Source organism: Nanorana parkeri, unplaced genomic scaffold (genome assembly GCF_000935625.1).
Source record: "Nanorana parkeri isolate BGI_ZX_2015 unplaced genomic scaffold, ASM93562v1 scaffold2094, whole genome shotgun sequence".
Lineage (NCBI taxonomy): Eukaryota > Metazoa > Chordata > Amphibia > Anura > Dicroglossidae > Nanorana > Nanorana parkeri.
In genome coordinates, this window is record NW_017308362.1 from 61,351 (window position 1) to 77,943 (window position 16,593).

At 45.0% G+C, this 16,593-nt stretch overlaps 1 protein-coding gene across 1 annotated transcript in view; it reads left to right on the forward strand.

The window, feature by feature from the left end:
• LOC108800661 (tubby protein-like) overlaps positions 1 to 16,593 on the forward strand; it is an 81,650-nt gene that overhangs the window by 21,482 nt on the left and 43,575 nt on the right. Inside the window, exons 3-8 of the mRNA XM_018572654.1 lie at positions 3,223 to 3,619; positions 7,338 to 7,339; positions 8,606 to 8,737; positions 9,422 to 9,463; positions 13,631 to 13,682; positions 16,325 to 16,478. Of these exons, the coding sequence (XP_018428156.1) occupies positions 3,223 to 3,619; positions 7,338 to 7,339; positions 8,606 to 8,737; positions 9,422 to 9,463; positions 13,631 to 13,682; positions 16,325 to 16,478 (779 nt within the window). The remainder of the gene's footprint in view (positions 1 to 3,222; positions 3,620 to 7,337; positions 7,340 to 8,605; positions 8,738 to 9,421; positions 9,464 to 13,630; positions 13,683 to 16,324; positions 16,479 to 16,593) is intronic.

A 16,593-nucleotide genomic window follows, 5' to 3' on the forward strand; every position in this document is an offset into this window, starting at 1 on the left:
TGTGGTGCTCATTTGTGTAGAAAACATCTTGATTATTCTTGACTGTGTCCTGAGATCAGGTCTGAGGACTAGGGTCTCACATTGCAGGCTACATTCTAACAGGTCTAACAGGCCTCCCACAAAAGAGAAAGCCTCTGTGCACACTTATTCTTACATACTTCTCAGACCTCTCTATTGTAGCCCTTCCCGCCCTAGAATTTGTAGTTATGACTCACTGTTGCCACCTAGGGGACATTTTAAATACTACGCTTTCTTACCTACACATGTGTGAAAAATTTTGTTTTTGGATTAAATCAATTTATTTGCATCCAAAACCATCTATTCCATTTTTATTTAGCCATAACCCACCACATTAGAATATTATTCCCTAACTAACCCAAAACCAGTGTTCACCAAGTACCTCCTGGTTCCTGGTATTGGCCACCTTAAATTAAGTTCCTTTAGTCATGTGTATATTTATTGCCTCTAAATTGGATGTAGCTGGACTACCCTCAGACATTTGTGTTTATTACCTAAATATGTATACATTTTCTCCATACAGTCCTTTATCTTTAATTTCTTAGATGGAAATTGTGTTGGTTATGTGTTTAGATGAAGCACTGAGATCTTGAAGAATGCTGAATTATGTTTTACTTGCTTAGAAGAATATTACATCTGAATACAGCATTGTGAGGAAAAACATATAGATAGAAAAAACAGCTTCTGTGTACCATAGATAAGGATGCATATAGAGGCAATTAGTACATTGGAATATGCGGTTGGATTTCCAACACCCCTTCTCAACAGCATATGCGTTGCTATATGACATTTAGCTTAGAAACTGTGATGATCCTTTGGCAATGGCTTGGTGAGTGCATCCACAGTCATTTCTTCTGATGAGCAATAATGCATGTCAATAATAGCTTGCTCTTGAGTGTCCCTAAGCAGATGATACTTCATGTTGATGTGCTTGGTTCTAGGGTTGACCCTTTCTGATTGTTTCAGATTTATACATCACTATTTTTAAAGATTGGGATGGGATTTGACATGTCTACGCCCATGTCCATTATAAGCTAGCGAATCCATATTGCTTCTTGACAAGCGTGTGCTGCTACTATCTATGTATTCAGCTTCATTTGAAGAAAGTGCAACAGTTTGCTTTCGGCTAGACCAACTTATGGTTCCTTCCCCCCATATTGGAAGATGTAACCACTTGTGTTTTTACGGTCTCCGGCCCAATCAGCATCTGCATATCCAGCTAGTCTTGGATTTGACGCTGCTGGCAGTTGTAGCCTAATCTGAATTGTTCCTTTTAAGTATTGTATTACCTTTACTGCGTTCCAATCACACTGCAGGTGCTGCAACTTTTCTAGCAAGGATGCCTACTGCTGCCGCTATGTCTGGTCTTGTCAGCTTTTCGATTGCTCTGTGGTACGTGTCATTGTTGGGTAGCAAGTTTTCTGCTTCTTTGCTCTTTTAGTAGCCTGGTTCCATAGGTGTTTTTACTGCCTCTGCATTTTGCATGTGGAATTGTTCCAAAATGTTTGCAATTTTCTGGCTTTGGTTAAGAATATAGCTTCCATCTTCCCTCTCTATCTGAATTCCCAGATAGTGACTGTTCCTTAGCTCTTGAATTTCAAAGTTTTGTTTTAGCTTGTTAACAATATGACTACAGTCCCCTTCTTGTTCAAAACAGGTTATAATGTCATCAACATAAATTAGAATGTATCTCCACCTGTCTTCTTGATTCCTGGAATAAACACAGGGATCTGCTTTGCTTCTTGTGAAGTATCTTTCGTGAGTATTTCATTCACTTTCTAATTCCACATTCTTGCAGATTGCTAGTCTGTAGATGCTCTTTTGAAGTTTACACACAAGGTTGTGTCCTTGCTCAAACCCTGGTGGTTGTTCCATGTAGAGGTCTTCCATAAAGACTCCATATGGGAAAGTGGTTTTAACGTCTAGGTATTTCACTTGCATGCCCTTCCCGGCTGCGAAGCTAAGGAGTGTTCTGATGGCGGAGTGTTTTACGACGGAAGGGAATGTTTTATCGTAGTCTTCTCCACATTTCTGGGAGTATCCCTTGGCAACTAATCCGGCCTTGTATTTGTGGATATTTCCTTCTGCATCGAGCTTCATCTTAAAAGTCAATTTGCTTCCTATAGTTCTGCGATTAGGAGGAAGCTCCGTGAATGACCAGGTTTTATTTTCTTGGAGTGATTTTATTTCTTCCTCTGCTGCCTATCTTCATTTATTGGCTTTTTATATGTCTTGCCATGATGTTGGTTTGATTATGCTATATGTCTTTGCAGTATATGACAGCCTGCGGGGTGGTATTCCGTTTGTTGCCTGAGTGGATCTTCTAATTTTAGGTTGTTCAGCAGAATTTAAAGTGACATTAAAGGCTAATTTTTTTCCCTCCCCCAATGTTAGTGTAAGGACTTACCTTAAATGATGCCTCTTAATCCGATCATCTTCTTCTTTAGTGTAGTTTTCAGATGTCCCTCCAGCGCTAGTGCGGGTCTCCAATGCAGCGCTGACTCCTCTGTCCTCCTCTTCTCTCATGTCCCACGGAGTCTGTGCTGTTGCACGCTGCTCCATATACTTACATTGTGTCTCTCCTCGTCTCCCGGCTGAACATTGGAACTGCGCATGCGCCCGCCCCAAGATCCTTTGTGGCCGCCCGAAAAAATTTCAGATGTTCGGACGAGAGCGTGCGGCAGAGACACATTAACCCTTTGAAAAAGTATTTGTTTTTTTTAATCGTTTTGCATATACAGTATCTACTGTTTGCTAGCAGTAGATATATGCAAAAAAATGCAATGGTTTAATTACCCTTTAACATGGTATTTGACTTATGCAATGTTAGTTCCACCTCTTGTTCTGATTCCTGTGCGGCTTCACTTTGCTCAGCTTCCTCTGCTGGTTCACTGGGCAAATTCACTTCACAACTTCCTTGGATCATTGTTTCTGATGATGGGTTCTCATCGAAATAAACGCTGTGGCTTGTTGTCACTATGTCAGTATTTGGGTGGAGGATTCTATATCCCTTACTTTGTTCACTATAGCCCACCAGAATACCTTCTATGGCTGTGTTCTCCAATTTGGATTGCTTCTAATTGGGAATATATGCGTAAGCTTTACATCTAAACACTCTGATGTACCTTAGGCTAGGCCTCGATCCATGCCACATTTCAAATGGGGTGCTTTTAATGGCTTTTGATGGTAGTTTGTTCTGTATAGGGGCGGACTGGGCCAGGGGGCAGGGTGCCCCCCGGACCTCTCTGATGCCTTTGCAGATGACCCCCGCCGCTGCAAACACTTCTTCTCTCCCATCTCGGCCGCAGCAGCAGAGGGGAGAGATGAAGTGCTTGCGGCGGCGGAGAGAAGCGAAGAAGCAGCTCGGCTGCTTTTGACAGTGTCCGCTTTAACGATCGGGCTCCTCGGCGGCCACAGCAGTTTCCCCCGCCCACCTCCGCTGCCATTGGTGGGAGAGGGAGACTGCAGAGCTACAATTGGCCGACTGTTTAGTTCGGCTGAGCGGGACATAGAGAGCGGGCACCACAACCCGAACGGGCAGGCAACCTCGCTACTCCCCCCACCATCCCCAAGAGAAGAGCACCTGAATCAAGAAATCTCTGTAAGTCCCTGTACTGTCTGTGTGACATCTGACCTCTACATTACGCACTGACCTCTACTGTGCATCACCCCTGACCTCCGCACTGTGCGTCACCCCCTGACCTCCGCACTGTGCGTCACCCCCTGACCTCCGCACTGTGCGTCACCCCCTGACCTCCGCACTGTGCGTCACCCCCTGACCTCCGTACTGTGCGTCACCCCCTGACCTCCGCACTGTGCGTCACCCCCTGACCTCCTCACTGTGCGTCACCCCCTGTCTTCTGCACTGTGCGTCACACCCTGACTTCGGCACTGTGCGTCACACCCTGACCTCCGTACAGTGCGTCACACCCTGACCTCCGCACTGTGCGTCACACCCTGACCTCCGCACTGTGCGTCACACCCTGACCTCCGCACTGTGCGTCACACCCTGACCTCCGCACTGTGCGTCACACCCTGACCTCCGCACTGTGCGTCACACCCTGACCTCCGCACTGTGCGTCACACCCTGACCTCCGCACTGTGCGTCACACCCTGACCTCCGCACTGTGCGTCACACCCTGACCTCCGCACTGTGCGTCACACCCTGACCTCCGCACTGTGCGTCACACCCTGACCTCCGCACTGTGGGTCACACCCTGACCTCTGCACTGCATACTGACCTCTGCACTGTGCGTCACACTCTGACCTCAGTACTGTGCATCACACCCTGACCTCTGTACTCTGCGTCACACCTTGACCTCTATACTCTGCGTCACACCCTGACCTCTGTACTCTGCGTCACACCCTGACCTCTGTACTCTGCGTCACACCCTGACCTCTGTACTGCCTGCAGCTCCAGAGCTCACCTGCGGGTGCTTCCCAGCTGCCAGTACTTAGCCATCACCTGGTGCTTCCTGGGAGGATATTTAAACCCTCCCTGCAGTCAGGATGATGGCTCAGTATTGTGTCCTGTGAATCCTGAGTCCCCAGTTCTGTCGCCATTTCCGGTGAACCCTGCTTTCCGTCCAGAGTCCTGTTACCAGTCCTGAACCCTGTTTGTGTCCCAAGCCCGGTTACCCATTTGCAGTCCTAGATACCTCCTGTTGCCATTACCTGCCTTTCCTCATGTTGCCATTACCTGCTTCTCCTCATGTTGCCATTACCTGCTTGTTGTCTTGTTGATGTTACTTATTTATGTTTGCTTTTGGGTGTTTAGTGTTGCTGTTTATTAAACCGTATATAATACATTCTGCCCTGTCCGGTGTGGTCATAAGTGTCTGCCTGTGTGGGTACCTGCGCAGGTGTGGGATCACCTGTGCCGGTATCCCTGACACATTCACTTGTTCATGCATTTCCTGGCCTTTTTCTAGCCTCATCTCATATAGCTTGCGTATCAGACATAGTTTACTGTTTAGGTTTGAACGCTCATGTAGTTTTTGTAATACAGTCCATATACCTTTAGCTGTATTCTCTTTTGTTATGTAGATGAGCTTATAATTGGTTTTGTTTGCCTGTTCTTCTTGTCCCATTCCCCTGTGGATCCATTACTGGGTATGTCTGTACTCAGTACTTGCCACAAGTCATCTTTGCTTAGCAGCATTTCATGCTTAAACTTCCATAGCTGGTAGTTGATAATGTTGAGCTTTGCATTTGCAAACTTCATATGTGAACTGCTTGCCATCTTTCAGTAGCTTGGATACGGCTCTTGTTGACTTGCAGTGTTCTGCTTAGTGCCTGGGCCCATAACATGTTGGTTATGTGTTTTAGAAGAAGCACTGAAATCTTGAGGAATGCTGAATTACGTCTTACTTGTTTAGAAAAATATTATATCTGAATACAGCATTGTGAGGAAAAACATACAGATAGAAAAAACTGCTTCCCGTGTATCATAGCATACATATAGAGACTAACATTGCACTACTCTGCCCGAATCTGAATATTTTAACAATTCTACAGGCTTATTTAATACATATTTATATTTGCCCCTTAACAGTATTTAAAGTGACCCTGTGCTCAGTGGTGTATTTAGGTTTTGTGCTGCCCTAGGCAAGCTTAGACTTGGGCGCCCCCCCCCCATCTAAATTTGCCCCAACCCTACCTGTTTAAAACGCGTGGTAAAACATTTCCTGCGTTCCATTGCACTGCAAACGCAAAAAATAGAGCATGCAGCATTTTTTGCATTTGCAGTGGAAAGGAACGCAGGAAGTTTTGTGCCATGCGTCTGAACGCACTGTGGTGGGAGGGAGCATGGCTGCAGTTACATTGACTTCAATGCATTGCCACGCCCCCTCCTGCCCCAGAACGCAGGGGGAAGTTTGTGAGCAATTGCGGTGCATTCCAGCAGCTCCCGCTCTGGAACGCAACGCAATTGGTGTGAACAAGTCCTCAGGGGGAAAAGTATCCACATACTGACCAGCACTGTCTGCCTCCATTCCTCTCTAAAAAGGAAGAGGCCATATCACATTTCCCATACACAGACATCCCAACTCTCCCGGACGCTCCGGGAGTCTCCCGCAATTAGATAGCGTCAGTCGTCAGTCAGAAAAGAAAAAAAAGGCATACGAATGCATAGCTAGATTCCTATTGGCTATTGCACTTTGCAATAGCCAATAGCAAACTAGGTAATGCACCCGCCCACTACTGCTGTCAATCAGCAGAGGGGACCTGAATTTTTCTATCAGGTCCTCTTCTGGTGATTGAACTGTGCTCTATTTTTTTAAGTAAAAGTATTGCCTAGGAGCAGACACCAAGTTGGCTGCTATTCATGTTCTTACCCAGAAATGCAGCATTTGTGCACCTGGGGCCTCTGACTTACTGGGGCCTCTGACTTCATGTCTAACCCCTGCCATTCCAGTGTCCAAAGAGAGTGTCAATTAAAGGGGGGAGTAGGGAAATGGTGGAGCTAAACTATCAAGTCAGGGAAGGTAATAAAGTAAAAATGAATCAGAAACGGGCTCAGAAGAGACATTGCTGACTAATAAATCTAACTTCGTGCATCCTGTGATATTTCTGTTATCCAGAAAGTTTACTTTTCACAGGTTGACTTGACCTTTATTTGCTTTGCCTGAGGTTGACTCTCAAACTCTAGAATGAGTGGCTACAGGTTACCTGAAGTTGTCAAGGATCGGGGCTCACAGGTATGAATTGGAGTCAGGTATGTGGACCCTTTCTACTACACTGGCAGGGACGCTTAGAGAAATCTGGATACACAGTAGTGTAACCAGGGATAGTGACAGATTCCTAACTTCATGTAATCCTTTCACATATGATGCGGTGTGCAGGCGTGTACATGCAGCAGCTGTCACCCGATCATTAATTTGAATGGGTGGCAGTTGCCGCCTGTAACATATGCATACATTAATATTGTATTGTTGTGCTTTGTAGTCCTCTATAGCTGGTGGTATTTTGCATTACTGTATAAGGTATTGCTGGGATTTGTAGTCCTCTATAGCTGGTGGTATTATTCTGCATTACTGTATAATGTATTGCTGCGGTTTGTAGTACTCTATCGCTGTGTAACATAGGTGATTATTTACACAGCCCTTGTGTTTGCTGAAATTGCTTTAAACTATAACGAAAAGCTTTTGAGAGTTTTCCTCTCTTTCTCAAGTCTGAAACAATACCTGAGGAAGAAAGAAAAACTCTTGAAAGCGTGTCTTTTGTATTAGGTTAGTACAATAAAAAGGTATCACCGCATACCGCATTACTCTCGTATTTTGTAATCCCATATATACGTATACTGCTTTCGTTTTTTTCAGTGGTATGATTTAGTGGTGAAAATTATTAGTGCCCCCCGTTTTGACTGTGGTATTTTATGTGCCCCCCCTATATATTGTTCCTAGAGTCGCCACTGTGACTCACCTAACAGCCAATAATGGTTGACAAGGCCAGAGTTCTGGACAGGTTGCAAACACACCTCTAAACAGGCATATTAGACAGCCGATTCCTCCTCGCTAGGACCCGGAGAGGCCCCAGCGAGTGGCCATCTAATATGCCTGTTTAGGGATTGCCACTGCCTGATTGTAACCTTCCCGGATCGCATACCGAGGTGATCCGGGACGGGCGGATCTATTGAGCAGCAGCTGCCCTCCAGGAGAGCCACACAGACACACAGCCCCCCTGAGAGCCACACTTCCCTCCCACTGAGAGTCTGTACAGCCCCTCCCTGAAAGTCTATACAGTATAGTCTGTACTACAGCCCACCATGAAAGCCGCACAGCCCCCCTGAGAGCCCGCAGAGCCCATCTGACAACAGCACAGTACCTCTGGGATCCTTCACAGCTCACCTGAGAGTCAACACAGCCCTCCAGAGACCCTGGAGATATCAGACTGCCACCCCGGAGCAAACACAGAGTATGCAGCCTTATATTATTTTGCATTGCTGTTAAATGTATTGCTGGGATTTGTAGTCCTCTATAGCTGATGGTCTTATTCTTCATTGCTGTAATGTATTGCTGGGATATGTAGCCCTCTATAGTTGACGGTATTCTGCATTGTAATATAATATATTGCTGAGATTAGTTCCTTTACAGGTTGGAGTCAGTGGCAGAACTACCAGGGTCACAGCTGTACTGGCAAACTAAGGGAACAAAGGACCCTGGTGCAAGATGCAAACCCCCCCAACCCACATCCCCTGTAGCAACCACCAAACAAAAGAGTTGGAAAATGGCAATGCTGTATAAAGTACTGCTGAGATTTGTAGTCCTCTATAGAGGGTGCCATTCTGCATTGCTGCAATGCAGAATGGGACCTGCTATATAGCACTACAAATACCAGCAGTACTTTATACAGCATGTCCATCAGTTGGGCTACAAAAAATAATTATTTTATTTAATAACACACCTTAACTTCTTCTGGCTGTTTTCTGGTGGGGGAGGCTGCAGAAAACCACCCCAGTGTGTGTGTGTCAGTCTCAGATAGCGCGCCCGTGTACTCTGGCGGCTGCTTGCAGGGTCCTCCCGGCCGAGGCCCAGGGCTGCCCCTGAAGTGCCTGCCGGCTTTTTTAAATTCTCGGCTCCCTCCACAGTATCCGGCAGCTGGCGGGCCCCTTTCGTCCGACACTCCCGGCGCATGAGGGGGGCCGCCGGCTGCCGGATACCAATGTGATCATCGGACACTCCCGATGTGATCATCGTACACAGGGACAGAACTACCGCCGGTGCGGCTGCATTGGGGCCTCAGCCTACAGGGGGCCCCAGTATCCCTTCCAACACAGCCCCAGGGCAGAGATGGGGGGGTCCGCCGGATACTGCTCCGATGGTATCCGGCGGCCGGACTCCAGCGGGCCCCCCATCTCTGCCCTGGGGTTGTGTTGGAATGGATACTGGGCCCCACTGTAGGCTGAGGCCCGGGTGCGGCTGCACCGGCGGTAGGTCCGCCCATGTGTACTGGGCCCTGGTGCTCCACCACTGACTCCAAGCTGTAGAGAGACTGTTCCCTTGCACTGTGCTGCGTAACATGTACCTTAGTAGCACACTGCAATGGAACACTGCACTCATTAGCACAGTACAAAGGTACATGTCACTCTGTAGTGTAGTTAAAACCTCTTGTATTGTATTTTTCTTCTAAGATTTAAGCACATAATTAGCTCAGACAGTTGTATGAAGTGTTTTTCTAAAATAAATCATCAGTATTCAGGTCTAAGTGCAGGGTTGGCACTGAGACACTTAAGTTGGTTTAGTGATCCAGTTTGGGCACTCGGGCTCAGAAAGGTTTGCCATCACTGCTGTAGTGCATCCTTGTATTCTAACCAGTGAGAGGCATGACAGGTAATTGGATGCACCTATGGGTAAAAAAATAAACTGCTTTGGTGAAAACATTAAAAATATATCTTTTAATGCAGACCAGAAAATACTTCAGCGGAGTGTTCACCACCTTCAAGCAGGTAAGCGATAGATGTGCATAGGTGTCTCCTGTTACCTACTCCTAAAATCTCCATAAATACCCTTAGGCCATATGCACAAAGTTGCATGAGTGCTGTACACCTAAAAAGTTAGGCGAATTTCCCCAATCGTAATAGACACCAATAACGTTTATGGTGCGTATAACCAGTACATTTGTAAACTCACGCAAGCGTATGAAAGTGTTCCCCAAACACAGGAAGTAATTAATTTGTACATGTTTAGCGCACCCCCTAAGGGGCCGCAGAGAATAGTAGAACCATCCATAAATCGCCATGTCTAGGGGTATCCAGATTCAAACTACCCATTAGCACTTTCCACCCTCTATGGTGACTGATAGAAGTGAGGTCCAGACTGTAGATATGATGCTGAGGAACTTTATTGATGAACTTCAGGGAGAGAGGTTGAGGGTCAGGATCATCCAGGCTGGTGTAAACTCCTTTAAGTGGTGGTAGGATAGGGTAACTGCAGCCATCGCAGACTTGGACCTTTAAGCAAGACGTGGCAGTCTGTGTCAAGAGCACCTGGCAAAGCAGCACTTGAATCAGGAATCATTAGCTATCCTCATGCTTGGCATCAGTAGAAACTACTGGACCCCGGATTCAGTGCTCAGTGCAAGCACATGACTAGTCCCCAGGCTTTAGGCTTAGCCAAATCAGGCAGTCTATAGCAGCGCCCCCCAAGCAGGGCCTGGGAGGAAAACGTGTGATGTCCTTTCATACAACTACTAATCTGTGGCTAAAATGCAATACGTTTGTGCATCTCACACAATAGTAGTGCCACTCATTAAAGTGCTCCATGCTGCTGTGTAAAACAATCCACCCTTTGTGATGAAATCAAAAGGAAGGGTCTGTACTCACGAGATTTTAATGACCTCTTATAAAGGTTATATAACCTTGATTGCGATCTCTGTTTCTCAGCTTCGCTTCTGATTAGGGATGGGCTCAATGTTCGAGTCAACTTGAACATTGCCAGTTCCTGTGTTTGGCGAACACAAGAACTATCACGGTGTTCGGCGGGCGCGTTTCGTCATCCAGACTTCGTAGATCTACACCGTCCAGACAAAGTCTTGATGACAAAACCCGTTGATAGGCGGGCACTTGCTGAAGTAATCATGTCTTAAGAGCTGTAAAGAGCTGAACGAAGACGTGTGTTATTGAATGCGATTGCCTTTTTTTATCTTGTGAGTAGTTTAATTTATTGTAATAAAGCATGTTTTTTTTAAAATCTACTAAACTATGAGCATCTCATTTGTCCCCCTCCTGAGTGGATATGGAGATAAATAGAGCATTTTGGAAATCCTTGCAGGTTAAAATGGCAGTCATCTCAACTCTCCTGTACGTTCCGGAAGACTCTCGCTATAAGATAGCGGCTCCCGGACACCCGGGAGAGAAACATTTTTCCCCAGAAAGGTTTACTCTGCTCTATCTAGCAGAGTAAACCTTTCCCTGCTATGTTTTTTTTTTTACATTAGGGCCGCCGGATGCCGTCAGTCAGAGAAGAATACATTTTTTCAAAAAAACGGCATAGGAATGAATAGCCAGATTGCTATTGGCTATTTCAATTTGCAATAGCCAATAGCATAGTTACATAGTATTTGAGGTTGAATAAAGACATAAGTCCATCAAGTCCAACCCATTGTATGTGTGTGTGGGTGTGTGTGTGTGTGTGTGTGTATAGGTCAATGAGTGTTCTCATTGACCTATAGCGAACTAGCTATTGCACCCACCCACTGCTGCTGTCAAATCAGCAGAGGTGGACCTGAAGTTTTCCATTAATCAGCTGACGGCGGGTGCAATAGCCAACTTGCTATTGGTTATTACAAATTGAAAAAGCCAATAGCAATCTAGCTATTCATTCGTATGATGTTTTTTTTTTATTGTGATGGCAGTGGTGTCGGAATACTAAAAAAAACCAGGAGATAGCAAAGGGAAGCATTAGCTTCTTTGCTAACTGCCATCATTTCAGGGGGGGGGTGCTCGATGTCCGCCCTTGGGGGACAGAGGGTCCGGGGTTGGGGACAGAGGGCACCTCTCCCTGAAATTACTTTTTTTCAGGTTGGGATGCCTGATATGTAGTCTTGGAATAGTACGGTATTTGGGAAGGAGAGTTTTTTGATATGGCAAAGTTATTTAAGAGACCTGTTTATAAAAATATTGGCATAGCTTTTCGTCCATGGAAACTGCATGTGCATTTGTTCTGTGCGAATAAACCAGCAAGTGTTGGAATGAATATTAACATTAGTATGTGATTTAATGATTAATTGTTTTGTAACCATAGCAATACTAGTGGTGATATGTTGTAAGAATGATACAATTTAATACACAATATAAATGCAAAAAAAATAAATGGGGGAGCTGACAGCCATATGAAAACTGAGTCAATATCTAAAAAAAGCAGTGCTGAGGTCACGTTGTTGGAGAAGCTGCCAAAAAAAGTCACCACCTGGATTTAGCTAAGAAAATAAGAGCCTTCCATTGGATATTTACTAGAGTGATTAATATATTTATCTGGCAACAAGTTATTTAACCCTAACTGATGCAGTATGTAGCTTCCCAATCCTTAAACATGTCAGAAGACATATCCTGTGGTCGTGGAAAAGATGTAATTCTGTTTCAGTAGGGTCAAATTATTGGCTTGCATCAAACAAAAAAAACAATTTAGGAGATTGCTGAAACTACTAAAATTGGGTTAAAAACTGTCCAACGCATTAATAAAACCTGGAAGGATATGTTCGGGAACCAAGAAACCAGACAGAAACTTCAAAAAATAAAAGGAGTTTTTTTGAAACAACAATAAACATAAATGGCAAAAAACAATGGAGAAAGTCCAGGACATTGTCAGTTGCCAAAGCGGGTAGTCAGCACAAACAGGTCAGGGAACACAGAGCAGGATGAATGGAAACAATTGCTGGAGTCAGCCAGAGCTAGGGTCATACACGGAGAATAGGAACAACTGCAGAGCACTTGGTTGATCAGAACTCACGCAAGGAGGGAGACTGAATGGACAAGCTGATGATTAAATAGTGAACCGGTGCTGCATCATCACTCTGAGACAGGAATTTGTCATAGTTATAGAATGATGATGTTAACTGGTTTGGTCATAAGAGGGCGTCAAAGAGGAACAGTGTCAAACACACTGCAAACAAGCCATGCTGCAAGCAACTGTACAAGGAAGGGTAAGAAACCCTGACAGGTTAGTGGTGAATCTTCGAGGAAGAAATGAGGTTGGAAACATTTTTTGAATGATTGAGATCAGAGATCACTTAAACATTTGGTGAAATCAAATGGTACAAAATCAACAGTAGAACTATGTTCAGTTGTGAAAGTAAAAGCATTTCCACATGCACAATGCAAAGAGAACTCAGGGGTTCGGGACCAAGCAAAAAAAACACTCATCACCAATCACACCTAGTACCAACTGTACAAGCCCGTGGGGGCAGTGATCTGGGGTTGCTTCAGTTGGTCAGGTCTAGGTTCAGCAATGTTATGTAAGCCCAAAAAAAGGTCAGCTGCCTACCTGAATATACTGAATGACCAGGTTTTTTCATCAATGGATTTTTTTCTTCCCTGATAGCACGGGCATATTCCAAGATGACAATGTCAGGATTCATCAGGCTCAAATTGAGAAAGAGGGGTCCAGGGAGCATGAGACATAATTTTCACACATGGATTGGCCACCACAGAGTCCAGACCTTATCCACATTGAGAATCCTTGGGATGTGCTGGAGAAGACTTTACACAGTGGTCCAACTCTCCCATCATCACTACAAGATCTTGGTGAAAAACGAATGCCACTCTGGACGTAAATAAATGTTGTGACATTGCATAAGCTTATCGAAACAATGCCACGGTGAATGAGTGCCATAATCAAAGCTAAAGCTGGCACAACAAAATATTAGAGTGTGTGACTTTTTTTTGACAGCCAGTGTATTTGCACTTTTTGCTAGCACCATCTCTTTTGGAGATCATATCCATTCATCTTATCTGCAAAACAGTACAAGTATTGTGAATCAATCTGTATTCCATTGTCCAAAAACAAAAAGGCAGGGATGACAGTGAACATCTACTCTTCATACAGCAATGACATAAGTGATATATGAAGGATAGCGTGTACATTCTCTAAACAATCTCCTCTGTTCTATGCTACAGCAGGAAAGAGGACGATCTGCATGATGTGCGTCAACAAAAGCTGGAGTTACAGGTAAAACAATTTGATTATTTTTTTTAATAGTGTAACTACATGTGACAGTACAAGATGGCAAAACCATTATAGGCCCCTTTGTTCTCAAATAACCATTATAAACATATCTATCACCTATTAGAAATTCTTATATAACAACTTAACCCCTTGCCATCCACCCTTCGTAAAAACACGGGCGCACGGTGGATGCTTCCCGGCTGTTGGACGTACATTTTTTTTTCAAAATTTTCTATACTTTTTTTTTGGAAAAAAATAAAACCCCCAGTGGTGATTAAATCCCAATAAAAGAAAGCTCTGTGTCCCCAAAAATGGTATAAAATAAATTTCTGTACAGCGTTGCATGACGGAATAAACTTCAGTCAAAGTACCGCAGCGCTGAATACTGAAAAATGGCCTGGCCAGGAAGGGGGTGTAACACCCCGGTCAGTAAGTGGTTAATATGTACAGTCTTGAGAAGAAAGGAAAGCGGGACATAATTGAATTCATTAAATACATTACAAGTTTGAAGAAGGTTCGGGAGGGCAGCATTCTCAATATAAAACTAAGATAACAAACATTGGAACATGACCTCAGACTAGCAGGAAGAAAATTCATAACTAACCTTAAAGTATTATTTTCACCTAAAGAAAAGTTTAAGAAGAACTCCAGGAAATGTAAAAATTAACACTTAAAGTGGGGCTACCCCTGCACTGCAAGGGGTAGCTGCTTGTTTTGGTCTACTTACTCACCTGATCCTCAGTCCTGCAGCAGTGAGCACTGACCTCTCTCCCCCTCCCCTCTGGGAGTGGAATGTCCCTCAGCATCCTTATGTCTAATGCAGATGCATTAGACATGATGGCTTCACTGGTCCTGGAGCCCAAGAGAGAACAGACTATGGGGATCGGGGAATCTGAATGAAAGGTTCATGTTACATTGGTGGGTGGGGTGGCTTGTTGCTGGTGGTACCTCTGGCTCCGGCTCTGTCCAGCATCCTTGCCCAGCTCAGTTAGGGGGGACATCAGCCAGAGCATCCCGCTCAGCTCAGCTCCCGGCAGCCCATGATGTCAGTGAGCTGGGTGGGAAGCTGGACAGAGCGTCACAGGTTGCACGTGACCCAATTAAATGCAGCCACAGGCAACCGCCTCAGGCGGCCTCATTATAGGGACAATCCTGCTGGTCCTAAGGGAAGATACTGCAATAGGTCTTATACTTCAAACAAAACCTAGTTCTATTAAGGATGTTAAAGCTGAACCCTAGCCTTACCTTAAGCCTTACACAGTTGAATGGTCTCCTCTCCTGTACTTACAGCAGGCACGTGCGGTGAGTGGAGGCAGAGCCTCACCTAGTATTATGGAGGAAAAAGCTGCCAGCTACAAGTCTGAAGCGCATAGCTTTTTCTCCATTCAGATCAGCTTGTTACAGGTTACAGAGCAGGGAAAGCCTCCCCGCTGTGTAACCTGTCATGGACGGAGTGCTGTCTTTTAATTACAGGCAGCGCTGCATCCGGCTTTTGACAGGTAGTTAGGTTACACAGCAGCGGGCTTCCCCACTGCTTGTGTAACCTAACCTAGTGAGGCAAGAACTGTCACAGCCTCTACTCTGTGTTAGAGGCGTGAGCTCTGTGGATGGCTTGGACTAATGGCAAAGCGCCATTGGTCCAAGCTGTTCAATGAAATAAAACAAAAAGTGAGGACATCCATCTCGATGCCTCACCAGTGACGAGCAAATGAGGGACAAGGAGGCTCCTCCCTGTCTCCGCCCCACACAGCTTGGTTACAGAGCTGGGGGCGGGACTTCAGTGGGGTGGAACTTTGTCAGGATGGAAGCGGAGCTTTGGTGGGCTGGGGGATTCCTCCACCAGCACAGAAGGCACGGCACGTCACTGAATTACAGTAATATGGCTGACTATTGACTGCACACTGTGAGCTTTAGGTAGTGTGCATTAAAAGCTGTAGGAAGTCAAATAAAGCTTGTCCATTTCCTGGCTGTAGGATTTCCAGCATCATATTACTCTTTCCTCCCCAGGCTCACTGTCCCTGGCCTGCTTCTTTCATTAACTGGTTTTCAATCGTTTTTTTGCTTAAAAATAAAAATTTTATGAGAGGGAAGAAAAGAATCAGCAAAGGCAAAATATAAGCAGCTGAAACTTCGGCTTTATTGAGCTGAGGGAGGTAAATCACTGAACAGCTAAAGATATCATTCTTTCCTCGAGAACCTCTCAGGCCTTGTTCACACCAAGCACGGAGCAGGTGCAGAGCAGAGCAGTTGCAGATCGGATCAACACTGCGTCCAATGTATTCCAAAGGTATTTTTAGCTCCAGTTCACATTGCAGCGTTCAGTTCCAGAGCAGGTAAAAGTGCATGCTAACGCCTGGAACGCACTGAAAGCCCATTTTAAACTAAAAAAATAAATATATACATATATTTTTTACCAAAAACGGCCCGGAACGCTTCAAAAACGCGGCAAAAATGCTGCAGAACCCACTGCACTGCGTGTGCAGAAACTCATGCAGATCTGCTCTGCATTTGGTGTGAACTAGGCCTCAAAGGTGAACTCACTTAATAAGGAATATCACACATAAAAACAGCTGGTTATACAGAACGTATGTACTTATACCTGCAGCTAATTTGGTATTTGCTTATTTCACTTTACTGCTGGATAGCGCAATCTTTTTGAGAAGAAACAAAGAAGAAAGCGCCAGGAGCCACTTATGATCCAAGCTAACTCTGATGCCAAACTTAAACCTCGAAGGTCCCGAAAGCCTGAGGAACAGGCGGTACTGGTGGAGTCTTGCACTGTTTCCAGCATCTACATGGGTATGCCATTCAGATCATACACTAACCAACTTCCCAGTACATACATATATCTACATTTATCAATAAAATAAACATTATTCAAAAACAATTGCTTTCAAGGTTATTTGATAGGGCT